Genomic DNA, 15125 nt, shown 5'->3' with positions numbered 1-15125 from the left:
CCAAAAAGGAGGATACAGAATCCTGTCATCAATTGCTTAGAAAAGAGAGTTATTTGAGCAGGGAGGGGTTTGACAAAAGAGAGGAGGGAGTGGGAACCTAAAAATTCATGTTCCCGGCCACCATTTACAGCTGTCTCTGCAGCGAAGACTGGAGAATCTAGAGGAAAAAAACGAGTGTAGGAAAAAGTGCCTTCACAGAGCAGGTAAGAGGAGGCTGCTCAGATTTATGGATTTTATTAAGCCAGTTTTCTGAATCGCTCTGCTCTAAAGGAAAATAGCTTCTGCCCGGCTGTCTCCCCTCCTTCAGGTGAGGAACAAAGAGGGGGTGGAGTTGGGGACAGACCTGGGTCGTGTGTCTGCAGCTCAGCAGCACTGCAGGTGTTTCCAGCTATTATGGCACACCATGTTTATATCACAAACGGGAATTGAAAATCAGCCCATGTGAGGCAGAGATGAACCCACATCTGTTATCCTCCCCAACAATAAATAAATAAATAAATAGCCCAGACAGACGGATGCCAGTCTATCTAGAGCAAAATTTTAAAGCATGTGCTTTATGATAAAACTAGACCCAGGGTCCGATGGAGACTGCAGGCAGCTATGAGCACCCGAGCCGCCCTGAACGTTGATGCTACACATTGCTAAGGGCAACATAATTTATAGCACAAACCCTACGGCTTCCACTAAGGTTGAGCTTTCGTCTCATTCTCTTGCCTTTTTATTGGCTTCACTGCACGGTTGCCAATAGCAACATCCACTGGTAGCAAGGGGAGTTCAACACCATTGCAATCTGCCATACACTGGAGCCCTGACAATGTCAACCATCAATCAAGTAGCTGTTTGTAATTGCCTCCATCTATTTTTCCTGTCTTAAGGTATCTTTCCTATTGTGGGTCAAAATTCAGAAACTGCTGACTAATGCCATGGGTCCATTCCTCGGAGACCATGAAGCAGTGGAAAAGGACAGCAGCAGCCTCCCTGTGCAACCCCAGGGGTGAGAGGCTGAACACTTGGGTGTCTGAGATATTTTCAAGCCCTTTTCTAAATAAGGCATGATTTTCCAAGACTGAGAGGTATGTGTGATTATCTATATATTTTGCTTTCCTACAATAAAGAGACATTTTCTCAGTCTTTATCATTAATGGTTGTTTCCTACTGGAGGAAGGCATTTGAAATGTGAGCCTTCTTATAAAACCTTCAGCTGACCAGACTATGTTTGCTTCCTTGGGGCTCCTGGCATTAATGGCTGAAAGGACTTCATCCTACCTTCTCCACATGATATGTTTTTTCAGACATGTTATTTATTTTCTTAGCAGTCGATATGTAGACAACACATGCACAACCCACAGTGTAGCTTATGATACTGGCCAGGAGAGATCACGTGCAAACTACAAAGGTCACCACAGGATGCACAGTAGACGGGCCCTGGCCCCCGACTTGGCCACCAGTTTGACCTGTTCTCTTGGGACCCTCCAGGTCTTGGGTTCTGCACCTGTAAAATAAAAGCACAGGCTTTATTCGGTTCACTTCTACGACAGAGGACCAACCTGTATTTAATTTTTAAAATATTTTCCACATAATTGTCTTACTCTTCTCAAACACAATAGGAACAAACCTAAAGAGGTCATCTTCTCTCCAAAGACAAAATAAAAAAGTTACATATATGGGGTAGATATAAAACACCCCTACCACATATATGTCTGAGCCTGCCTCTAGTGATCATGAAAGATATGGTTGTCAGTACAGCTTTTTAAAAATGTACCCTTTTACTTCATAAGGGACAACTTTAGATTATCTCATAGCTAGATATCCCATAAATGGCAGTTGGTTTAATTTAGAAGTCAATTTATAAAGTGAATCAAGTGAAATTAAAATTGCATGTGTTTTTTATTTCTAAAATCTGAGATGTCTATACATTTCCAGGTATTTTATATTTGCATACACGTTGGGTTGGGTTAGAAATAATCTTTAAATTTTTGTTAGTGTAATAGCAATATCATCTAATATTAATGCTACAGGAATTCAGTTGCTTTTTTCATGTATCAAAATTTATCATACTTTATCCACTTACCTTAGGTCATTAAACAGAGTCTGCTCAATTTACTTTGCAGTACAATTATTTTAAAATCCATTTCTCCTGCTGACTCTTAATGAATTGCAGAAAGGTAAAATACATCTCACCCCCAGTAATAGTGGGAAAAACTCCCTTCAAGCAAGACAGAAATCTAAACATGTTAGGGAAGATTTAAATCTAAAGAAAAATGTATGGCCTAGAAAAAATAAAAACTCCAAGAGAATTCATTAAACAACAGAACAAAACCTAATTTAGGACCCTAAAAACTCCGGCAATGCCAGTGCCGTGAAGTCTCATTGTCTGCTTCAGAATAACAGTCTCTGAAACAGCTGTTCTGCCACTTGCTGTAAAGAACTCCCAAAACTCAAATGTAGCAGGAAATTTAAAAGTTGGGTCTGGCTACAAGAAAGCCAGAATTTCATAAGTTTCATAAGTGAGCAGTAATAGAACAAAACACAGGGAGGACAAACAAGATGAAGCGTGTCCAGGGAATGTCACGACGAGCACAGGTTCAGCAATGCCCGGTGTCCTGGTTACATTGTTTGCGTTACTACCTTTTCCTCAGCTATCAATTTTGGGTTACATCTTCCCTAATTTAATTTTGAATGTTCTTGCATATTTGGCACATCTCTCAACAGGGCTAAAGATTAATTGTTTCTGTGCAGCGTATCTATACCAATGTTGTTCAATGTATACACTGGTACAGAAATATGTTTATTAGGTAAATGAAGTATTTTCTGTGATAAAAATGTGCTATTTGAGGCCATGATTTATCTTTGTGTTCACTTTCTATATGTATATATGTGTGTATTAGAACCTGAATTTGTTTTCTTTAGATTTATATTAAATCATGTTTACATGAATTACAGGAAGGAAGGAAAGAAGGAAGGGAGGAAGGGAGGAAGGAAAAAAGGGAGAGAGGAAAGAAGGGAGGGAACGAGGAAGGAAGGGCATAGTACGGAAATAAGAGATGAGGTTTTGTTAAGTCTCATTCCCATGAGAGAAAATTGCTTTTGCCATTTTATTTTGATATACAATAATCTAAAAAGGATCCCTTCTGGATGTGCTTCCTAATTACTATTGTTTTACACAAAAGGAGGGAAATATGTCTTCAGCTGAATTGTTTGAAGTCACTGGCTTTGTACAGATTTGTCAGGCTGATGTTTCATTGTAAGAATACTACATTACAGATTGCAAGCAATTTCACAGGCAACTAATTCATGAGTTTGAAACAGTCTGCTTTAAGAGACCTAACTATCTTGGTTTTTAATAAAATGCTTAAAGTTTAACTAAACCTCTGGAATAATCTTTATTTCTCTTGTGAAGGGTGATTTAAAGTCTTGATCTGTGATGTCTGCCCCTATGAGAGGGATACTGAGACATCCCTGTCCATGGTGCATTTTAAAGATGACAAAAGGTTCTTCGAGTTATTAGATTTTCTGGGGGAGAAGAATCTGTAGCCAAATGTGGGTTTCTGCATCCCTTACAGACCGCTCGAATTTGCATGGGCAATTACACAGGGGGATCGCATCAATGCAGGGCTGCCGGCCACACTGACGCCATACAATTACACAACGGCTTCGGTGCTTAAACTTTAAAATTCTTACACCATTGTGCCTGTTCTATTAGAACAAACTGCAGCAAATGATCCAAAGCCAATTCAAAGGACTGGAGAGGAGGTGCCCAGGGGGAGAGAGGGAAGAGGTGCAGTGTGGCCCCTACTGGCCAGCTTAAGCAATCGCCAGCCCCCGCGGGCGGGCTGCTGCAACCACAGGCTTCCTTTTGTGCTTTGCAGTCCATGGTTTTCCAGTGGGGCCAAAAATAAGAGTCACCTAATTCACAGAAGGGCTGTGAGGATTAATGAGGGAAGTTAGGCAAAGCAGGACCTGGTCCTGGTACAGAAAGTACTGTATAAACACAAGGCTTAGAGTAGCTCTTTGTTTGGATGGCTGATCGCTTTCTTCAAATACCAGTATCCACAGTTGTGCCTTCCCTACTAACTCCATTTATAAACTATAATGCTATTGTGTTCTCCCTGACAAGTTTAGGTAACAGTGCTAACACTGTAAGCACCTAAATATAAGCTACTTGATAAAAAAAAATAAGGTATATCCAAGAAAGAAATCTAATGAAAATAATAGAGCTGAAACCAGCAGCAAAAACAGAGTTCATAATGAGGTTAAATGTCTGAGCATACATGTCCCCAAGTATTGATTTGGTATACAACCTTTCCAAAAGTATTAAAAGATGGAAGGGATGCTTCTAAAAGTCAATTACATTACCAATTTGGTACTAATTTATTATTTTTCCCTGTTTACTGTTGAGAGGAAGCAAGGTAACTGAGCCCCTGAAACTGGCCATCCTGAAGAAAATGGCCTGAAATGAGAAGGGAAAAAAAATAACAACTGAAAAGTGGTTTTTTCAGAAGGTCTTCCTTTATCAAGAAAGATGTCTGACCACAGCGGTGGTAGTTGGGATGTTCAGAAATGACCGGTTTACCAACAGGACATGATCACATGTAAAGGATAAATAAGAAATCATACCTTCCAACTGTTTTACAAGAGAATGCCAGACAGATTATATGTACAAATAGAATAGGATTTGATCATCTCATGCTTTGGCAGGCAGAAACATAAGCATATGAAGAACCAAACATCATGCTTTTAGCTCCTACACATTTTGCCTGAATGGAATTCTTCTACATGGTGAACATGCCTTCCTTTTTGCAGCAAAATCCACCGAGTCCAACTCCCATTTTCTCAAAGCCTAGTTTCTTTCAATAAGGCACTAAATCACTTTATTGCAACCACCAAATGCTTTCTTATTGCTAGCAATGGTACGATACATTTACTTTTTGATACATGCTCCGGTTTTCAAGATTCTGTTGGAAACAAAATGGTCTTTTATGACATTTTATAATATTCCACCCCATTTATTGCTTTCCAGAATTTCTCTCATTAATTAAAGGGCCTTCTTTCACTGCGGCCCCTCCCCCCTCCAAAAACCTAATCTATTCCCCAACTGCCCATCATAACTAAATAAAAGTCAGTCTATCACAGCAGCAGTGATGGTCATGCCAATTTCACAGTGTGATTTGTGCACTCATTTCATTTTGAAAATGACCCTGCCCTCCATCTGTCTAAGCCGAATGTCCTGCTTTTTTCAAGCCAGGCCTCGGGAACAGCAGCACATGAAATAAGGGGGAAGACACAGAGCGGCCTCCCTCCTGCCCTCGTCAGCTGCCACCCTCACAGACAGGTACTAACACAAACAGGGGACCCCAACTGATGCCTGAAGGGATCCAAGAAATTTGGAGGAGAGCAGACAGTCCTTCTATTTTTCATACATTTTTCCAAGAAACCATTTGCAGGTGAACGCTTTCATGATACAAATACAACTCTGAAAGAAAGACTGACAGACGAAAGATAAAAAGGTAACTTCCCATTTCTAAGTTCTGTTGTCTTACCTTGATTTAACAGTAACTTACCCAAAGTAACAGTTCATACATAAGGATCTTTAAATACTGAGCCTGAGTTTCCAAGGGACAAATGTAGTCAGGCAGCCATAAGGGTGAAAATCCTCCCACACCCAACCCTCAATTACTGAGCAGCACTAACCAACCTCTTACCTGCTGAGTTGAAGGCCCTAAAAGGGTGCACCAAGACAATGGGTTGAAGAAGTGTTAGAGGAGAATTAGAGTGATCCTCACTGGCTATGTTCTCAGGGTATCTTAGGTGGACCAGAGGCCCACTCAACACTCTGAAACGTGCGGTTTGTTCCTTTCTTGGTATTCATGTAGTGGCAAGTTCCTTTTCTGGTCCCACTCGGAAGTTCACAGCGCTGCCAATTTTTCAGCAAGAGAGAAGACTGAATGAGTACATAAAGTCAGTTGTTTTCTGCTATGAACAATCACACACCTACAGAAGTCTCCGCCTAGATCTATCAGACGACTAGATGCTATACCACCCCCACTAATTACTTCCCAACATCTGCTCACAGCTGCAATTCAGATCTGGAAGTTCAAATTTCTACTGACCACACCAAGTTGTTTGGTTGGTTGGTTGGTTGAATGGAGAAAGGAAACTAATCTTCAATTATACAACTTGGCCCTAAACACTAGGCTCTTAGAAACTCATCTACAAGGAATATATGGAATGAGTTATTTATCAGTCGCTATTTCCTACTGAAAATAGATGTTGGATATCCTGGCACAGCTGCTAACTACTTAGCTCTGTGGTCTTAGGCAAATAACATAAAACTTTCCAGTATGCAAAACTTACCTTACACGTAATACGTAGAATATAGGGGTGGTTATTAAGATTAGAAAAAATGTACACAAATGGTCTAATATGGCATACAATATGGCTGGTGTTGGGTCTAAAATTTATATATAGAAAAGATGCATGGCCAGCAAAAGTATAAAGGAGGGTGATAAAGGACTTGCATGGAAGTCTTTAAGTATATAGCAAAGATATGCTTTTGACAGTTTATCTTAAGGACTAAGCAGGCCAATGCAAATGGTAGAGGGGAGTGGAAGGGCGTCTGAGTGGCTCAGTCAGTTAAGTGTCCGACTTGAGCTCAGGGTGTGTTTGAGCCCCACATCTGCTCTGTGCTGACATCTCAGAGCCTGGAGGCTGCTTCGGATTCTGTGTCTCCCTCCCTATCTGCTCCTCCCCCACTCATGCTCTCTCGCTCTAAAAAAAATACATAAACATTAAAAAAAAGAAGAAGACCAATGGAGATCTAGGCAGATCAAGAAAAAATGGTCTCTTCTTTGTACTGAAAGTTAGAGGACCAGGGCAAGAGTCCCAGTTTAAATGCCACCATCTATTCAGTAATAATTGTTCATGAAAAGAGAGGATTGGAGATACTTGGATCTAAAACTGAGGATCTCAAAAAAAAACAAAAAATTAAATTAAATCTAGCAAATGAAAAATAAATAAAAATAAAATTGAGGATCTCGCAGTACCATTTATGATTCACAAAACCTATGCTACACCACCTGTGGAAACGACAAAAATAGACTTTTGGTTTCTTCATATTACTTCCTAGAAATATGCCCTCAGGGCGGCTTTAAAAAAGAACCTACTCTAATTTCAGGGCACTACCAAGGATTCAGTCCACCTTTTCCTTCCTACTAATTTACAAGCACAAAACAGGAACCGACACCGTTTGTATATACTGCACCGTAAACAGCTAAGACAAGCATGGGATTTCAGACGATAAACTTTCCTCTCCCGAGTCAGACACCGAAACGATACAAACGACACCAAGCAAACCCCACTAACATACAAACAACAGGGCGGTGAAACCCCCTCTCCCAATGCTTGTGAATCGGTCCCGCGAGACTAAACTCCCAGCAGGCAGAGCGGGCACGTTCCCGACTGCGGCGCGACTGCAGTGGTGCATGCCGGGAAGTGGAGTTTTCGTATCTCAACTGCATCGAAGCGTTTGTTTGGTCTTGCAGGACTCTCGGTCTTAGAAGCCTAAAGTCTTCAAGAACGAAATTAGTAACGGGAATTTCAGTGATGACTTTTTATTCCCATTGAGCTTATTCCATTACAAAGTAATCCCAGAACGAGCAGCTTTCCGTTTCCGGTGGGCTTGTTGCCGTGGTAACCAGCACGCCCCCACCAGCTTGGCGGTTATGGCCGGGCTGAGCGGCGCGCAGATCCCCGATGGGGAGTTCACTGCCGTCGTGTACCGGCTCATCCGGGATTCGCGCTACGCCGAGGCCGTGCAGCTGCTGGGCGGCGAGCTCCAGCGGAGCCCGAGGAGCCGCGCCGGCCTGTCGCTGCTGGGCTACTGCTACTACCGCCTGCAGGAGTTCACGCTGGCGGCCGAGTGCTATGAGCAGCTGGGCCAGCTGCACCCGGAACTGGAGCAGTACCGCCTGTACCAGGCCCAGGCCCTGTACAAGGCCTGCCTTTATCCAGAGGCCACCCGGGTCGCCTTCCTCCTCCTGGACAACCCCGCCTACCACAACCGCGTCCTCCGTCTGCAAGCCGCGATCAAGTACAGCGAGGGCGACCTGCCCGGGGCCAAGAGCCTGGTGGAGCAGCTACTGGGCGGGGAAGGGGGAGAGGACAGTGGGGGCGAGAACGAGCCCGATGGTCAGGTCAACCTGGGGTGTTTGCTCTACAAGGAGGGACAGTATGAGGCCGCGTGTTCCAAGTTCTTTGCGGCCCTCCAGGCTTCGGGCTACCGGCCTGACCTTTCCTACAACCTGGCTTTGGCCTATTACAGTAGCCGGCACTATGCCTCGGCTCTAAAGCATATCGCCGACATTATTGAGCGTGGCATCCGCCAGCACCCGGAGCTAGGTGTGGGCATGACCACTGAGGGCATCGATGTTCGAAGTGTTGGCAACACCTTAGTCCTTCACCAGACTGCCCTGGTGGAAGCCTTCAACCTCAAAGCAGCCATAGAATACCAACTGAGAAACTATGAAGTGGCCCAGGAAACCCTCACTGACATGCCACCTAGGGCAGAAGAAGAGTTAGACCCCGTGACCCTGCACAACCAGGCGCTAATGAACATGGATGCCAGGCCTACAGAAGGGTTTGAAAAGCTACAGTTTTTGCTCCAACAGAACCCCTTTCCCCCGGAGACCTTTGGCAACCTGCTGCTGCTCTACTGTAAGTATGAGTATTTTGACCTGGCAGCAGATGTCCTGGCCGAGAATGCCCACTTGACTTACAAGTTCCTCACACCCTATCTCTATGACTTCTTGGATGCCTTGATCACCTGCCAGACAGCCCCTGAAGAGGCTTTCATTAAGCTTGATGGGCTAGCAGGGATGCTGACTGAACAGCTCCGGAGACTCACCAAACAAGTACAGGAAGCAAGACACCATAGAGACGACGAAGCTGTCAAAAAGGCAGTGAATGAATATGATGACACTCTGGAGAAGTACATTCCTGTGTTGATGGCCCAGGCCAAAATCTACTGGAACCTTGAGAATTATCCAATGGTGGAAAAGATCTTCCGCAAATCTGTGGAATTCTGTAATGACCATGATGTGTGGAAGTTGAACGTGGCTCATGTCCTGTTCATGCAGGAAGACAAATACAAAGAAGCTATAGGTTTCTATGAACCCATAGTCAAGAAGCATTATGACCACATCCTGAATGTCAGTGCTGTTGTGCTGGCTAACCTGTGTGTTTCATATATTATGACCAGTCAGAATGAAGAAGCTGAGGAGTTGATGAGGAAGATTGAAAAGGAGGAAGAGCAGCTGTCCTATGATGACCCCGATAAGAAAATCTACCACCTCTGCATTGTGAATTTGGTGATAGGCACACTTTATTGTGCCAAAGGAAATTATGACTTTGGTATTTCTCGGGTGATCAAAAGCCTGGAGCCTTATCATAAGAAACTGGGAACTGATACCTGGTATTATGCCAAAAGATGCTTCCTGTCCTTATTAGAAAACATGTCAAAACACATGATCGTGCTTCGTGACAGTGTTATTCAAGAATGTGTCCAGTTTCTAGAACAATGTGAACTTTATGGCAGGAACATACCTGCCGTGATTGAACAACCTCTGGAAGAAGAAGGAATGCATACTGGAAAGAATACAGTCACATATGAATCCAGACAGCTAAAAGCTTTGATTTATGAGATTATTGGGTGGAATATATAGTGATATCTGATAATGTCTTTTATCAAAAAATGGCCTTTATTTAGATTTGGTTTCCAGTTTATCAGTATTTATCTTTGGCATCTTCACATGTTACACACTGAGCCTTGAACACTTAAAATTATAATAACAAATATTCTGCTGGAGGGACTTTTCCAGTTAATTAAGAAAAGTATGGAGCCCATGTATAAGCTAGCTCACTTTTGTATTCCCTCTGCCAGTAGTCACCAGGTTTGCCCTCAAGCAACAATTGGTAGAGTAACATCTTTGTATAAGCAAGTAACCCTCAATAGCAGTTTATATCGTAATTTTAGGCTGTAGAAAAGGTGGCAAGAGCCAATGAATTGTTAGAGTGGGTATGTTTGCTTTCCTCTGGTGACTGCTATATAAATGATTGCTAGGCCATGGCTGGACTTTTTTTCAATCAGCAAATAAAGACAGGTCCATTGTGCCATCCCAGGATAGATTGTGCTATCCAATAAAACCAAATCTGACCTTAACTGTATACTTCCACTCCATTTTTTTAGTCCTATAACCTCTGGGTCTCAACAGAGTCAAATTGGACCTTGGCCTAAGGTCTTGTAAAAGAACAGGTACTAAATGGGTGAGAATTATTTTCTTGGTTCTTTTCAGGTTACAAGGTTTGGTCTGTGGCTTAAATTTTCTTCCATAATTTGGTTGATTGGTTGGTCTTAAATTTTATACACTATTTCCCCTTGCTTTCTATTATTTATTTTCCAGGACTGATTGTGCCTCCTTGTGAATAGTGACAAATAATCAAATGTAAATCTTTCTAATGTGTTCAGCATAGGAAAAAGTAAGCAGTGAACTGACAATGAAAAGACTAAGGTATGAGTTCCAGACTTTCCACAGTCAAGTTTTACCTTCAGAAATTCATTTACCCCTTGAGGCCCCACAATCATTTGAACTACTAGATGCTTTTTCACAATTACTTCTGGGTGTAACATCTGATTCTGTACAGCCATACAGAAGAAAGTTGACTGCTATAGATACTTAAGTCAGTTGGGAAAAAAAATACTTATTTTAAGTGAATGTTTTCTGGTATTTTGGCTTACAGTAATTTTAACCCATAAGGTAAATGTTGTTACTTTTTGTTGGATGCTATAAAATATTGATTACTGCTAAGAAATTTGGATTTTTGCCTTTTTTCTACTTGGAGTTTTTTCTTATAACGCTTAACTATGAATGTATAAAAGGCAGTCCTTGTTCTCTGCTATGGTTGTGCATAAATTAAGAATTTTGTAAATATTTAGGCATTACTTAATTCCCTACCCTTTTAGTTTTACCCACTAATTTATATATTTGGCAGGAAAGGGGAGATTTGCTTTTCATTCTTCCCGAAACCGCTATACCAAAAATGATGTATAAATGATATGTATTCCGGGAGTTTTATTATCAGGCTATTATGTATTTTTTAATCAATTATTCTTGAAATAACTAGAGCTTCTCCAGCCCGAGGTGAATGCCTCCAGCTGCCAGTGTGCCAGAACTCTGGAGCCAGAGGGCCAGGTGAGGTAAAGAGGAAACAGAGATGCAGCTATGTGACTGACTTCACAACCCACCTTGGATCCCCTTCGCGTCCCAATCTCAGTAGTTAATCAAATGTCTGCTGCCATTAAGAAAACAGAAGTAATGGATAACAGAGTGGAAGTAACAGATGCCAGAGCTACTTCTGTAACTGACTCACCAAATCGAATCATCAGTCCTCACACCCGTGTTTTATTTAATACTAGGAGGAGAGGTCATGCAGACTTTCCAAAAGGACAAAGCCACAGTGAAAAGGAAGACAACCTCCAGTTTTTAATCCTTTCTCTTGGAGTATTTTCTTTTTCTGCCTTCAAAAGGTCTATTTAAGAGATAGTTGTGTTTACTGCCACAGAATGTATCACAAGATAAGAAATGAAAAATCTATCTACCTTCCTGCCCTCCTCTTCTTTCTCTATTTTATCTTTTATTTTCTCCCTTTTGTCAATTACAGGAACACTTCTCTGATAGCTGGCAGCTGAAGCCGCAAGCAGGTCTACCAACCTTTTAGCAGCAAGTGTCAGGTAGGTAGCACTGTGATTATCCAAGTGACTTTGGAAACCATAACCACGCCTTTTTGCAAACTGAGACAACACTGATCTATAAAGAGTGACTCTCAAATTGATAAAGCCAGAGAAAATTTTAAGAGGACTCACCAAAAACACTGGATCTGTATAATTTGCAGAACACAATGAGCTTTATTTGTACACTTGCAGTAATTGTTACCTTTTTCTCTTTGACAGCAATAGAAACACAGTGACAGAAATTTTAAAGAGTGCAGTATTTTCTAAAAAAATGTTCTATGACAATTGGGAATTAAATAGATTCTTAACTCTAAAGGAAACTTACTTTTCTGTAGCCATACTCATTTTATATTGAAAAACAGAGCCAGGCATTAGCCAGAAGGTAATTAATTGGTCATAGGCATAGTGTAGTCTTGTTTTAATATTCTCCTTGCAAGGGGGAGGGGAGGGCATGAGTCTTTACAAGGCGATTGCTTTACACTTGAATCCAAAAGAAATTGAGGTTCTTTTGGTTATTTAATAAAATCAGCTCCCTTGGATATTGGCCAAGATTGACCTATCACATATTGAAATCCTGTCTACAACTTCCTAATGTGTATATATTAGAAAAGGAATTGCCTTCATAGGGAAAAACTTTTAGAAAATAGAGTTCTGTATACATTTCTAGAATGAAAGATATGCATTTATTAGTTTAAATAGGACCTGCCAATAACTTGATTGTAAATATCATTAGGTGGACATATAAACTGAATCCAAGTCCTTGTTAAAAGTGAATTTGCACATTTGTGAAATTAAACACATCATTGCCAATGACTGGATCCCTCAGTTCAAAATAACAAATGACTAAAATTGTACTGTTCAAACAGGACCTTAATAAGGTGCATGAAAAAACATTTATTGCTATTATGTTTCCAGTTATTTTAGTGCAAGAGGCAAATGCTTAAGATAAAAGACACATCACTAAAAGTTTTCCCAGCACTCGTGGCAACTGCTGTAAAATGTATGTCCACAAAGTGTCCACAGACTCTTGAAGAGATTGTCAAGACTCACCAGGAAATTACTGGCTGGTTGGTGTTTCTGTCTGTGCTGCATAAGGTCAGAGGCTATTATTCTGTGAAGACTCAACCTCTTGGTCTTAGTTACTCCAAATTTGACAAAGCCATGTCCTAGGGTTTATGGGCTTCATATATGGAAAGGAGAATATATACTCTGAGGAAGATAAGATGTTTAGTTCATCTTTAAGTCAGGAAATACTATACTTACAGCAAGAGATTATCACACCCTAACACTGTAAAGCAAAAGAAAGCTTCAGGAATTAAATCATAACAAACACTTCTCCAAAAAAGATTCTATAATAAGCTAAAACCACATGCCCACATATGTTAAGGAGTGCCTTTCTTTGTGTGTTTATTAGAAAGGCAAAACTTTTTCTATATTTAATACAGCATTTTTGTTTCCTGGCCTTTTGTTTTTGTACTTATTCATTACATTTAAACTGTTTTGACAACCTGCGGGAAAACAAAGGTGAGATTATCCATAATCTGACGAAGACACTGAAAGTAGTTACTAACCCTTTTCAGAAACTAAGGAGAACTATTTTTCTGACAATGTAAGATTTATAATGAGATGATTGGCAAAATTGTAAAATTATTCTAGAAATAATCATGTGAAATATAAAATGGAAAATCATAAATGGACTCTTCTATGATATTGTAGATATGACTTAATAGATTTTTTAAATTACAAATTGGGTATTAAGATAAAAATTTGGAATGCATCCGCAACAATGAGCCCAGGGCTCGCAGACCATAATAGGTCTTGCCCAAGGTCACAGCCAAATAGTGGAAAATCAGGATCCGAATCCACAGCTACTGGCTCAATTCCAGTGCTCTTTCTACTTTACCACATTCCACCTCTTAGGGTTTATTTTCCAAATTATTCTGACACTATCAATGAGAAGCATTTCTTTTTCCAGAGCTATGACTTTCACTACTTATGTTGCTGATTATTTAATGGGTGGTATAATAAGCTTTTCCCAAAGAACTCTCAGTGAGCACATTCCAGCGTCAGCCTAAATTATGGTTTCCAAATGTGTGCCACAGGGGACATGGGTGGGCACCACATATTGTTTGCAGCAGGCACAGATTTAGCTGTGGTACAACCTGGGTTGGGCACAAAGATTATTGACCCACCTGTTGTTTCATCAGCTCTTTAAAAAGTCACTTTTTATGATCCTTCTCCAAGGTAGTGATTTTCTTCTCTCCATTATGGTCTCTAGCCACCAACCACAGTAAAAACAGCTGTCAGAAGGCTTCCCTGCACCTCAAGTGCAAAGGGCTACGTATGAGGTACTTATTCAGAAATCACAGTAAAGGGCCAGCTGCTTCCACAGGTATTTACAGAGTGTCACCAGAGACTTTCGAGGCTCCATAAAGCTTTACCTTTACTTGCAAAATCCATTTGAGCCAAGACCTTAAAGGCTTACACTCTCCCACAAGATTGCTTACTCGGGTTAGCTTAGTTTTGGGGGAGGAAAAATTAAAAGCAAGCTAAGAACAAGAGAACTGTTATCTACCTCCTTTTCCCCTTTACACTAATACCTCTTAGTCCTCACTCCGTATCAGAATTAGCTGGTAAACTTTTCAAAAATAGAGATGCCTAGGCCCTCTAACCCCTAAAGGTTTGGTTTCAACTTATGGGGATGGGAATGGAAGGGAGGGGTCATTTTTTTTAAAGTCTTCCCATATGATTCTAATATGTAGCCAAGGTGGAGGACCACTGTTCCACATGTACAAACATAACAGTGACCACGTGGATGCCACATGCTGGACATATGGGGGTGGGGGGAGTGGGGTACAGTCTGTATGAGAATAAAATGATCTGGATATGCAACCTAAAGAGATTATATAAAGTGGATAACTGGAAAAAGAGCATCTGAATTTTTTTAAGGCGTTCAGTCTGGGATATTCTGGTTTATTTGCATGCAGCTTTTAAACTAATGAAAACTTTTTTAGTTTTATTTTTTTAATCCCTATATAAGTAATGTACAGTGTTATATTAGTTTCAGGTGTACAGTATAGTGATTCAACAATTCTTTACATTACTCAGTGCTCATCATGATAGGTGTACTCTTAATCCCCACCACCTGTCCTACCCATCGTCCACCCTCCCTTCTTCGGGCAACCACCAGTTTGTTCTCTGTATTTAAAAGTCTGGGGCTTTTTGTCTCTTTTTTTCTTTGTTCATTTGTTTTGCTTCTTAAATTCCACATATGAGTGAAATTATATGATATTTGTCTTTCTCTGTTATTTCACCTTGCATTATACCCTCTAGATCCCTC

The 15125-nt window shown here is 40.9% G+C and overlaps 1 protein-coding gene and 1 long non-coding RNA gene across 6 annotated transcripts in view; one reads left to right on the top strand and one right to left on the bottom strand.

Moving 5' to 3' along the window:
• Positions 1-1281: 1281 nt before the first annotated feature.
• The window catches only part of LOC102899509, a 60589-nt gene continuing 46745 nt past the window's right edge, over positions 1282-15125 (bottom strand). For 3 of the 5 annotated variants that reach the window (XR_006583345.1, XR_002161591.3, XR_441036.5), the window contains 3 exons: positions 12836-12994; positions 5703-5914; positions 1282-1492 (listed from right to left, as the gene is read on the bottom strand). This is a non-coding gene — a long non-coding RNA (uncharacterized LOC102899509). Of the gene's footprint in view, positions 1493-5702; positions 5915-6354; positions 7383-12835; positions 12995-15125 lie in introns of those variants that run through there. The other 2 variants (XR_002161592.2, XR_002161589.3) reach the window with 2 other exon arrangements.
• Positions 7478-10216, top strand: LOC101099822 (tetratricopeptide repeat protein 30B). The gene has a single exon (XM_003990897.6). It carries the CDS (start codon positions 7722-7724, stop codon positions 9717-9719), a length of 1998 nt encoding a protein of 665 aa, XP_003990946.1. The 5' UTR covers positions 7478-7721; the 3' UTR covers positions 9720-10216.

Source organism: Felis catus, chromosome C1 (assembly GCF_018350175.1).
Source record: "Felis catus isolate Fca126 chromosome C1, F.catus_Fca126_mat1.0, whole genome shotgun sequence".
Classification (NCBI taxonomy): domain Eukaryota; kingdom Metazoa; phylum Chordata; class Mammalia; order Carnivora; family Felidae; genus Felis; species Felis catus.
Note: the sequence above shows the minus strand (reverse complement) of the source record. Positions and strands in the feature narration are given on the sequence as shown.